This window comes from Urocitellus parryii, unplaced genomic scaffold (genome assembly GCF_045843805.1).
Source record: "Urocitellus parryii isolate mUroPar1 unplaced genomic scaffold, mUroPar1.hap1 Scaffold_37, whole genome shotgun sequence".
NCBI classification, from domain to species: domain Eukaryota; kingdom Metazoa; phylum Chordata; class Mammalia; order Rodentia; family Sciuridae; genus Urocitellus; species Urocitellus parryii.
The window spans coordinates 10,730,256-10,742,267 of record NW_027553327.1 but is presented as its reverse complement, the minus strand read 5'-3'; the positions used below and the strand labels follow the sequence as shown (position 1 = coordinate 10,742,267).

At 36.5% G+C, this 12,012-nt stretch overlaps 1 protein-coding gene across 1 annotated transcript; it reads left to right on the top strand.

Moving 5' to 3' along the window:
* Positions 1 to 2,716: 2,716 nt before the first annotated feature.
* Positions 2,717 to 11,740, top strand: LOC144252127 (E3 ubiquitin-protein ligase TTC3-like). Its single transcript, XM_077794665.1, has 6 exons — positions 2,717 to 2,769; positions 4,281 to 4,443; positions 5,395 to 5,440; positions 6,212 to 6,335; positions 8,219 to 8,282; positions 11,712 to 11,740. The coding sequence occupies exons 2-6, from the start codon at positions 4,311 to 4,313 to the stop codon at positions 11,726 to 11,728; spliced, it is 384 nt and encodes a 127-aa protein (XP_077650791.1). The 5' UTR covers positions 2,717 to 2,769; positions 4,281 to 4,310; the 3' UTR covers positions 11,729 to 11,740.
* Positions 11,741 to 12,012: the final 272 nt, after the last annotated feature.

Here is a 12,012-nt window from a genome sequence, read left to right as displayed (position 1 = left end):
TTTTATTTTTCAGTTTTTGGCGGACACAACATCTTTGTTTGTATGTGGTGCTGAGGATCGAACCTGGGCCGCACGCATGCCAGGTGAGTGCGCTACCTCTTGAGCCACATCCCCAGCCCTCCTTATCCTTAATAAGACTTTCATCACCTACATTTCTGGTGATAGCTGTCCTTGTGGGTATGACTTGGATTTGATTTCTTTTTCCCTAATAACGCATGATGTTGAACATCTTTCATGGGCTTCTAGGTCATTTGGGTATCTTCTTTGGTATAATGTGTATTATAATCCTTTGTCCGTTTTCTAACAGGTATTTGCCCTCTCATTTTGAGTCATAACAATTCTTTACATATTTTAGATACTAGACCCTTACCAGACATATGGTTGGCAAATATTTCCTCTCATTCTGTGGTTGGACAAAACTTCTTTTGGGTGAATGTTAATTTAATGATAACTGGATAGCATATACATTTTTGATTAAAAAAACAGGGCTGGGGTTGGGGCTCAGTGGTAAAGTGCTCATCTTGCACATATGAAGCACTGGGTTCGATCCTCAGCACCACATAAAAATAAATAAATAAAATAAAGGTATTGTGTCCATCTACAAGTAAAAAACAAACACTAAAACAAAAAGCCAGGATTTCTCATAGCCTCCATGGTCCCTTTGCACATCCCTGGGCTGGGCTGCTTGCTCTGACCGGGGAGTGCCTGAGCTAGAATAGGTAGTTACCCTCTATCTAGTATTCTGACCATGTTACATAGTTTCCAATAGTAAATAACTGTTTGTATCTTCCCATTGTCATCAATGTATGTTGCTCGGTATTTCTGTTGCCAAAAGTCTCACCCATTCACCAGAGTGATTAGGGTTGCACTGGTTTGGATGAGCCGTAGCCCCATGTGATTTACTATGCTCATTTTGCTTTAATAGTAGGATCTGGCCACAATGGTAGTAAATGTGAAAATTTATAGCCAATATATATCCATATATTAGTAAAAATTTGGATATTTATAGTATATGGTACAATTGTAATATTAATGTAATACAATTATAGTCATAGCATTAATTTAAAAGTAGCATTCAGCCCTGATTCAACAAATTCTTGGGATTCTTTCAGAAAAATCTTGGCTGATATCAGAAATTAGCAAAAACACATAGTTCTTGTGTCATTAACAGTGGGCCAGAAATGTGAAGGCCTGGGATGGGAAGGGCTGTGTTGCATTTGTGGAACTGATAGTGTCCCAGGTGGCCTGAAGACAAAGGAGAGGGAGAGGTAATCTGGCACTAGACCTTGTAGGCTACGTCAAGGTTATTGGCTTTTAAAAGTGTTGAGAAAAAAGTAAAGGATTTTGTAGTAAGGGGAGACAGCACCATTAGTACAACGGGGAGAATGGATTTGAGGGGGATGCAGTATGGAAGTGGGTTGGGAGTCTGTTGTAGGACTACAGGTCAGAGATGATGATGGCTTGGAGCAGGGTAATGGTAGTGGAAGTGGAAAAGTGGAAGGATTCAAGGTACTTTAGAGAGAAAGTTGACAGACGTTGTCTGTGGTTTGGTGTAGGGATTTGAAGGAGAAGGCAATGATTAGAATTGGTGTAAGGTTTTTGTCTTAATGGTTTCCGAGTCCATTCATGACATTGGTCAGTCACTGGAAGATGAATACATTTATTGGAGGTAGAATTTGATTTCAAATTAAATTGAAGTGCATGTGACACATCCATGTTAGTATATCATATAGCAGTGAGTTTTGTGGGTGTGGAACTCATGTTTGGGATAGTTGACCTAGATGATTTGAAGTTGTAGATATGGGTGAGATTGCTTAGGGAAGAAGGTCTCCATTTGAATTGCACAATGGAATTATTTGAGCTCTGAAGAAAGATTACCCAAAGATGCTAGGGTGTAGCTGATCTAGGGTCAAGTTTGGGCATTGGGCTTTTAGAATCTCCTCTGATAGTACTAATGTGTAAAAAAGTTTGAGACCTGCTGGCCTTTAGCAGGTCTGAGACTAGAAGAGGAATCAGGATTGACCCTTGAGTAACACAAATAATCAGTCAAGAGAAGGACAAACCTATCTAGGAGACTATTAAGAAGTGGCTGGGGATGTAGGTAGGAAACTAAGTGTGGTGTCATAGAAGTGAGAGAGTCGCCAGGGGAGTCTGTGGCTGCTGAGAAGCCAGTTAGTTCAATGGAATTTGGGTTTAGCAAAATGAACATCATTTACTAGTAGATCTGTTAGTAGGAGTCTTGGAACAGAAGGTGGTTGGAGTGAGTTGAATAAAGTGAGAAGAAATGGAGACAGCTAGCGTAGGTAACTTGTAAACTTGCTGGGGGAGAGACTGCAGCTTAAGAGGTGTGCCATTAGATTAAGATATTTTGGGCTGCACAAAACAAACTGAGGCAAATGGTGTAAATGGTGAAGAAAACAATCTCATTCACAAGTTCAAAAAGAAGGTCTTTCTAAGATTATTGAACAGTGTAATCAGAGACCTGTTTTCTTCCAGCCTTAGAGTGTCACTTGGTCAGCGGGCTGTCCCTTCAGGATGGCAGAGTGGCCATTGTGGCTCAGACATCAAACCAGATAATGGTCTCCAACAGGAAAAAAAAGAGTTTTTCTTTGTAGGTGTTTTTTTTAAGATCTTAATACATGTTTTCAGAGACCAAACAATTGAAAACACCCACATCACAGACCCAGTACCTAAGAAGTCCCCCTTGTTTCTCCTTCCAGTCACTACCCAAGTCCTTCCCCTGTATTACTACTGTTCTGACTTCCAGAGGTTAGTTTTGCCTGTCTTTGTGCAATTATAAATTAATTGCATACTATGTGCTCTTCTGTGTTTGGCTTTCAGCATTCTTTTTGAGATCCATATTGTTGCATGTAGTTGTAAAGTGTTCATCTATTGCATGAATATACCATGTTTTATCCATTCTATTGTCGATGGGCATTTTGGTAGTTTCTAGTAGTTTCTAGTATTTGGCTTTTACAAATAGTGTTGTAAATGTATGTATCCATTTTTGTTAAAGTGTATAATCGAGGACTTGAATTGCTGGGACAAAAGGTATGCTTGTATTTAGCCTTAATGCATAGTTTTCTATGTGGTTTAATCACTTTATGGTCTTACTGGCAACATGTGAATTTCAGTTCCATGTCCTCACCAGCACTTATCATTTTGCATCTTTCATTTTAGATATTTTGGTGGGAGTATATAGCACTGTAATTTTTATTTGCATTTCTATAATTCAAGTAAGGATATTTAAGTTGAGTATTTTTCCATATGCTTATTGACTATTTGGATATTCTCATGGTATTTTGCTCGATTTTTATTTTTCCTAGGTTGAAAGTCTTATTCATTTGTGGGAGTTTTTTGTATTGTTTTGTATTCTGGATGAGTCCTTGGTCAGACTTGTGTTGCAGATGTCTTCTCAGTACGTTTTCATTCTTGATGTTTTCACTGAGAAGTTATTAATTTTATTATAGTAGATTCTATTAATTATTTCCTTTATTGTAAGTGCTTTTTGTTTGTAGTCTTTGCTTACTCCAAAGCCACCAAGGTGTACTCTGTTTCTTCTACAATTTTAACTTTGATAATTAGATCTGCAAGCCTTCTGAAGTTTATTTTTGTATTTCATGTGAGGTAGGGTTCAAAATTCATATGAATGTCCAATTGACCCAGCACCATTTCTTTAAAAAAGTATTATTTTCTCCAAGCACTGCAGTGTCACTTTGTCATAAATCAGGTGATTGTGTCAAATCCATTCCTGGTTTCTCTCTTGTTTTCTGTTGGTTAAGTTGTCTTACATACTTTTCAATTTTTTTTTTCTTTTTTGTATATAGGTGCTGGGAATGCTGCCCAAGCTGGTTGCTCCTTCCAGCTCCAAAATCTTGATTTCCAAAGTGTAGGGCACGTCATGACTTAGTGAATATTATTGCCTTAAAGTATTTTTTAAAAATTTGTTTCTTATAATGAATTACTTTTATTCACAAAATACTGTTTAGTACTTTATTAGTAAAATATAACAGAAGTTGAATACTTCGCTGGGGTACCAAAATCTCTTAAGCAAAAATATTTATCTCTAGTTAATTTTTAAAAATCACTTGCCTATTCATAACATTCTACTAATTCGTTAGTTTTATTTCTTGAGGTGTTAACATTTTTATTTATTTTTCATGATAGGGGCCTGATCTAACATTTCAATTAATTCATTTTCAAACAATATTTTTCCTTACCTATTATTTAATTTAAGCATATTTTTGAGGAAAAAAAATAAATTTATCTTTTTGGAACAGGGTCATTATCGTTATTGTGCTGCTCTTTCTATGCTGGGGGAATATGACTGGGCCCTGGAAGCAAACATAAAAGCTCAAAAACTCTGTAAAAATGACCCTGAGGGAATCAAGGATCTAATTCATCAGCATGTAAAGTTACAAAAACACATAGAAGACCGACAAGGTATTTCACCTAAGATTCTTTTGGTTACAGTTGAATTCCCTTTAAAGTTTCAAAGGTGGGTTTCTTGGATTAACAGAGGATCATAAATCAGTTCTCAGATGATTTGTGCTTATTTTGTTATGTTATCTTCAAGTTACTTATGTTTTCTATATCTTTCAGTGTAGAGTTAGTAATATGTTCCATTAGGTTATTATACATGATTTGTATTTTTTATTTGAAACAGCCAGTAACCAAATTATTATTTATTCTTCTATAGAAAAATATTCTTTTCAGAAATTTTGAATAAAATAAATGCTTTTGAAAGGAAATTGTGTAAAACTTTTCATCATTTAAGTTATTTCTAAAAGAAAAGGCCCTTCAATAGAGTTGCTTAATTTGTTTGCACCAAGTTTGCAAATAATTCTATAGCATGTTGAACATCTATAATCAGAAATTGGCTGTGCAGGCTAGGACTTGTAAATTTCCATTCTTCAACCTTGTTTTCTGTACTTAGTCATTTTTCTTTCTCAGTGCTTGAAAAAATTTCTTTGCACTTTGAGTATCTAGGTCTTTCCTTTTTTTTTCTTCTTTGGATATTCAGTGTCTATGGAGCTGAGCTGAGCAGTTTTGTAACTAGCGGATGTTGTCATCCAGCTGTTAACAAAATTGTGAGCTCCTTGAAGACAGGTACCCTCTCTGATTCAAATCAATGTATTGCTGTCATCTTGTCAGTAATCACATGCAGTGGGATGTCACACATGGTGTACAACAGTTTGTTGACATCATTCTTAAATTACTGACATCTAGGATTGTAAAATTGTTTTTATTTTTCAACTTTCTAAAGTTGTTTGATGTTCTTAACTCAGCTTAAAGGAAATTCGAAAATGTTTTGAAGTCTGTGTTGCCAATCCATTGATTACTCTGTGTGTGTGTGTGTGTGTGTGTGTGTGTGTGTGTGATTGACTTTTATAGGTCGAACACCAAATAAGAATCCAATTAAAGCTTTTTATGAAAGCAGGTGAGTTAATATCAGATCAGTAGCTACTACTTGGAATGACTTTGCCCTGTGAACTTAAGAATCACTTGTGTTTGTCATTTTAAAAACTTAATCTCAACTATAGTAAATTTAGGGAAGGAAGAATAAGAGGGTTCTTTTCTTTTTTTGGTGTGTGTGTTTGCACACAAAATATCAGGTGATCTGTGAGTTGTCAGATTTATTTTATTGAACAACTTGGATGATTAGTAGCCTAATTTAGTGAGAAAAGAGGAGTGGAATGTTAATTTGAAGTTATTGTGCTTGACGGGGAGCAGTTGGTCATGGGGTCCTGGCAGTAGAGGGCTGATACACAGCCTTTGCCTCTTGCCCTTCCTCTCTGTCCTGGAAACGTTGCCCCAGCCTCTTCATACTTTTCAAAGAGTACAAATCGATTTAGGAATGCTTATAAGAAAATAAATAGACAGGATTCTACATTTGCTTATTTGGCAACTTAAATAGATTAAACCTTTCTCCCTTGATAAGCACACAGGATAGTGAAGCTGTTAATATGTGAAACATGAAGATTTATTTACTTTAATATTAGAACCCAGAATACTAGCCTTGAACTGGTTTTAAATACTACTTATGTATAAAGACTTACCTGAGAGGTAGAGGATCTTTTCAAAACAGTGGTACCTTGCTTTCAAGGAAGAAAATCTATAATTGCTGCAACCTGTTTCTTTGAAGGATAACTTTTAAAAATGCTTATTAATTAGTAGGAATAAAGGGGTCATTCCTTTTATCCCATTTTAGGGCCTATATACCGAGGAATTTATCAGCACCTGCTTTTAGTACTTCACTTAACTTTGTGGAGACGGAAAGAGATCTCAAAAAAACTAACTACAAGATGGCAAACGGTGGTAATCAGAATCTAAAGGTAAGGTCAGTTAAAAACTTAAAATTATTTCAGCTATTAATAGTAACATGTTGGTGATAGTGGAAACCAACTATTTTTGGTGGTAAAAACTCTTACTTGTTGAGATCAAGGAAATTATTCTTTTTTTAGATTTTGTTTTGTTTTGTTTTTGGTACCAGGGAATGAACCCAAGGGTGCTTAACCACTGAACCACATCCGCAGTGCAATTATTCCTCATATTACTACAACCAATTATACCTCATACAACTACATAAAAATAATATATTTAAAGTCACAGAATTTCTTCTGAAATCACACTTACATATCTTTTTTTTTTTTTAACCAGGGATTGAACCTAGAGATGCTTACCCACTGAGTTAAGCACATCCCCAGCCTTTTTATTTATTTATTTGTTTTTATTTTGGGCCTTTCTAAGTTGCTGAGGCTGGCTTTGAACTTGGAATCCTCCTGTCTTGGCCTCCTGAGTCGCTGGGATTATAGGAATGTACTGTCAAGCCTGACTATATTTACAGATATTAAAATTATTTTTTTCTAGATATAATTTTGCCACTTAGTCCATTTTTATACCCTTCTTTTAGGTCACCCAGCCAGTCTCAGGAATGAGTGACAATGGGGTCTGTTGGCCAAGTCACTTCTACCCCTCCCTGTGTTTTGGATTTGTCTTTTTCTCCCTTTTCTGATTTGTAATCTGTTTGTGACCTGGCACTGTAGCAGCTCACCAGCCAACTTGTGCTAAGCTGGGGTGCCTAGGAGGCACTCCTTCCCCACCTCTGCCAAGGTGCTCAGCAGCAATCTTGGTCTGATGGTTTTTTTCAGAGCACCACACTAAGGCTTCTAGCCTGCCTCTGAGGTCAGGTGACCCAGATAAATGTGTCTGAGTTTTCCTCTACCTGTGATATATCTCCAACACTCAGCAGCTATCACTAAGTCACATTATATTTCTCTTCAAGATTTGAGGAAAGAAAAGATTATGATGTTTTGTCATTGGGAGGGTGATGGGCATTGAAAGAAACTTTCTTAATATACCGTTAAGTCCTTTTGTTGGTAATATTGAAAATCTCCAAGAGGCTGTATTAATTTAGGGAGAAGAGCACAGGAATAATGTGGTAATATTCAGTTTAGTCATTGTTGAATAGACATCATTCTAGGCATCAGAGATAGAATTGTCATTCAAGAATTTGTCATTTGTCTTGATCTCTGGTCACTAGTTATCATTTTGCATGCTTGCTTATACTTTTAGACTTAGTAACTAGATGCATATTTTAGGCGCTTGAGTGAATTCTATCATATTCTACTACAAATTCTATTACATGGCCAGTGAATTCTTATTTTTTTAACAGTACATTATAAGTATACATCATAGTGGAATCCATTGTTACAGTCTCATACATGCATATAACAATTTGGTCCATTTCATTCCCCAGTACTTCCTCTCCCTTCACCCTGGTCCCTTCTCCACTACTCTGTTGGTCTCTCTTCTATTTTCATGAGACCGGTCCTCTTTTTTTCTTTATTTTTTCTCTAGCTCCCAAGTGTGAGAGAACATATGACCCATGACTTTCTCATTCTGGCTTCTTTCACTTAACATGATGTGCTCAGGTTCCATACATTTTCCTGCAAATGGCATAATTTTGTTCTTTTTTATAGTTGAGTATAACTCCATTGTGTGTATGTATCACATTATCTTGATCAGTTCATCCATTGATGACCACCTAGACTGGTTCCATAGTTTTGACTATTGTGAACTATGCTGCTACAAACATGGATATGCATGATCACTATAGTATGTTGACTTTAGTTCTTTTGGATAAATGCTGAGGATTGGTATAACTGAAATGGCTATATTATTTTTACAGTCTCACTAGTTTTATTTTCATGGGCAGGTGGTAGATGAGGCTTTGAAGGTAGATGATTGTGACTGTCATCTTGAATTTTTACCACCACCAAGTGAGTATTTTTTCTTATATAAATTGTTGCTGAGTTGTCGTAGTATTACCTAAACTTTATGCCCTAAAATTTGTACAAGCCTCATTTATATTTGCTCTTGTTCTCATTTTAATTTATAATGCTTCTGTATAAGTCAGCTTTCCATCACTATAATGAAATATTTGGCAAACGCTAGCTGTGACGTAAAGAGAATTATATTTTGGCTCATAGTTCTGGAGATGTGACGATATGGTGCCTGTATTGGCTCAGTGCTGGTAAGGCAGTGGATTGCAATGGCAGGGAAAATGTGGTGGAGCAAACTGCTCATATCCTGAGCCAGGAAGCAGAGAGAGAAGACAAGACCAGGCTCCCACATTCCTCTTCAAAGGCATTTCTCCAGCGATTTAACCAACTTCCTTCAAGATTCTACAGCACTTCTTAATATTGCCACTCTAGCGACTAAGCCTTTGCACGTGGACTTTTGGGGAACACTCAGCATAAACATAGCAGTTTTTATTGTTAAGAAAACATTGAGTATTTGAAATCAATGCTCGGTCTTTTCATTTAATTTTGGAACTTCAATAAGAAGAATGGAAAGGAACACTTAAGCACATAGCATTTCTTGATCTGTCCTTAATCACTTTTAGGCCACCTTTGTTTCTTGTTATTGAAAGTTTTCATTATTATCTCCCTTTCCTTAATCTCAGGAGCCTTTCTTTTTTTTTTCTTTTTTACATTTTTCCCCCTAATCAATCTCCCTCTGAAATTTTTAATACCATACGTACTGCTTGTCTGTTTACATACAATATGTTCATCTGTGCTTTATATATAAAAAGAACTAGGCTTTTTCGTCTCCCAACAGCTTAATTTTTTCACTGTATTTGGGGTAATACTCAACTCCTGTTGAGAATGGATGTCTGTTGTCAGGTGTGGTGTAATCTCATCTGTAATCTCAGCATCTTGGAAGGCCGAGGAAGGAGGATTGCAAGTTCAAAGACAGCCTAAGCAATTTAGCAAGGCAATCAACTTGGTGAGATGCTGTCTCTAAATTTAAAAAACTTTAAAAGGGTTGGGGATGTGGCTCACTGGTTAAGTACCCCTGAGTTCAGTCCCTGGCACCAAAAAAAAAAAAAATGGATACTTTAGTCCTTTGGAACTACTGTAGCAAAAATACTATAAACTGGGTAGCTTTAAACAACAAACATTCAATTCTCACATTTCTGTAGGCTGGGAAATCCAATATTGTGGTGCCAGCAGTTTTGGTATCTGGTGAGGCCTCTTTTCCTGGTTAATGGATGACCTTTTTTTGGATAATGGGAATTGAACCCAGGGACTTACTATTGAGCGTGATCCCCAGCCTTTGTTTTTTTTTATTTTGAGAAAGGGTCTTGCTAAGTTGCTGAGGCTGACATTGAACTTGGGATCCTCCTGCTTTAGTCTCCAGAGTTGCTAGGATTACAGGGTGTACTACTGTGCCCAACAGTAGATGGCTAACTTTTTGCTGTGTCCTCACATGATAGAAGGATGGGGGCATCTCCTGGGGCCTCTTCTTATAAGGGCACTAATTCCTGTACGAGGTCTTTACTTTATGACCTAATCACCTCCTCAAAGTTCTACCTCCTAAAACCATTGGGGATTAGATTTCCAACATAACAAATCTTGGGGCAACACATTCAGCCCATAAGAATGCTTTAGGCTAATTCCTGCTTAGTTTTAATTTTGAGGAAAATCTTTCTCACGTGGATTACATGCTTCTCTGTTTTTTAAAACAAGAGTTTAAGGAAATAGACTTTTTTTAATGATTCTAAAGGTTGTTATACCCAATAGTTGTTTATCTCAAGCTTTCATATAGAGTACCTTTCAGGGTTATTGAAGTGGATTGTTGGTCTCCAGTTAGTGATACCCTGTTGCTCTCTTTACTTTCTCTCGTTTGTTTTCTTTTGAATGGCTTTGTTTCTATCCATTTTTATCTTTTACTACCTACATTCTGTCTTCTCTGGGGTCTAATTCCACATGTTGAACCCCTGAACATTTGCAGTTGGTTAGCAATTAGTGTGCTTACAGTGAGTGGGAACTTAGGTGTTTGTCTTACCTATTGTGATTCCAACACCATGTGAAACATCTTTGAGGATTAAGCTTTTCTTTTTTTTTAGAAGGTAGTTTTTAATTCATTAATATTTCTTAGGCCATTATTAGCAGACAACACATTTAAATAACTTATTTAAATACTATCTACTCATCAGTATCCACGTTCAGTAAAATAACTTGAAATCCCAGGATTAGGGTTAAATAGTTTTGCCCAACCTCACAAAGCAGAAATCACACTAAGACTCCTGTACCTTTCCTTTCTGAGGCTACTGAAGCCAGCTTGGGCTCCACCCTTCTTATTTCATTGACCTTGATCGGCTCTGTGCTGTCCCCACAAACCTAGCACATATTCTCTGTCCTTCCGCCATGCTCACTCTTCCATGTAGCTTTGAATGTGTCACTCCCCTGCTACACAGAGGCTTGATTCCTGCCAGTGTGATAAAGGCTAGCCTGATGACTCATGGGTATCTGAAGCAAAGGGTTTGCGAACACTCACACCAGCCTGCCTTTGCAGTCATTTTCTAGCCTTCTATCTTGCTAGAGCTCTTAAGATTGTACAGGTTTACTTAGTATTTATAAATGAACTCTACTCTTGGGTTCCAACCAGTCTGTCCAAATCATTCATCTTAAGACCAAAGAAAGGCTGCATCCTCACCAACCCTTTCCCCAACCACTCTGCCTTAGGTGGGTGATTTCTTCCTTCTGTAGTTAGGAGAGAAGTTACTGGCTGTGGAATTAATGTGTCAATATTGGCATAGTCTTGTCTTTTCTTCATTACTAAAACGATGTGTCCTTTCTTTCCATCTGATTGTAAAATGCCTGAGAATAGGAGCCCTTGCCTATATCTCTCTGTATCTGCTGCAAATCTAAATAACTATTATCATCATTATAATTTATCTTTGTAATAATTTTACATCATACATAGAATACCATCATCAGTGCCTGCCTTCCTTTCTGGCTTACCTGTTTGTAATTATGCTCTCATATAGTATTGCTTCTTTGGCTTTCTTATTCCAATTTACATATGTTTTTATTGTTTTGCTCTCAGGCTTGTGGATTTTTATGTATGGATCTCAGGAACAAATGCTTTTGTATTCACAGGTCAGCCTCCAAAACATAAATGAAAACAAAAATCCCGAAACAATGAATCAGAGAAATTCAGGTATTTTTTTTCCTCTAATTTTATAGGGACATTTTATTGAAATTACATTGGATTTAGAGAGTAATTTGGGGAAATCAGTGTCTTAGTAATATTTCTATTTAGGAACTCACATGTGACTGTCCATTTACTCTGTATTTTTCTTTATATAAACAAGACTGTTTTATTTTAAGATGATTTAAAACATGCTTTTTCTCTTTAAGTTCTAGTTCACAGTTGACTTTACCAGTTGATTTGAAAAACATCTTGGAGAAACAGTTTCCTAAATCTTCCAGAGCTGCACAACAGGTAATAGAAATAGCTTTTCCAGTAGAAATAGCAAAGCTCTGGTCATGAATTAATATATGCTTGCTAAGAAACCGGACTATCATTAATTTAAATACTAATTCAAAAATTGTTACCCAGAGATTTAACCAGTGGTTAGAACTGTAGAATTTCTTGCCAAAGATTGAATAGTAATACTAACTTTAAATATTTTTCAAAGATTTGGATAATTTAAAAAGA

Coding starts and splice junctions, on each gene's coding strand:
- LOC144252127 (XM_077794665.1), top strand. CDS start 4,311: ATGCTGGGGGAATATGACTGGGCCCTGGAAGCAAACATAAAAGCTCAA. Junction 4,444..5,394: donor ACACATAGAAGACCGACAAG/GTATTTCACCTA, acceptor TGACTTTTATAG/GTCGAACACCAAATAAGAAT. Junction 5,441..6,211: donor AAAGCTTTTTATGAAAGCAG/GTGAGTTAATAT, acceptor ATCCCATTTTAG/GGCCTATATACCGAGGAATT.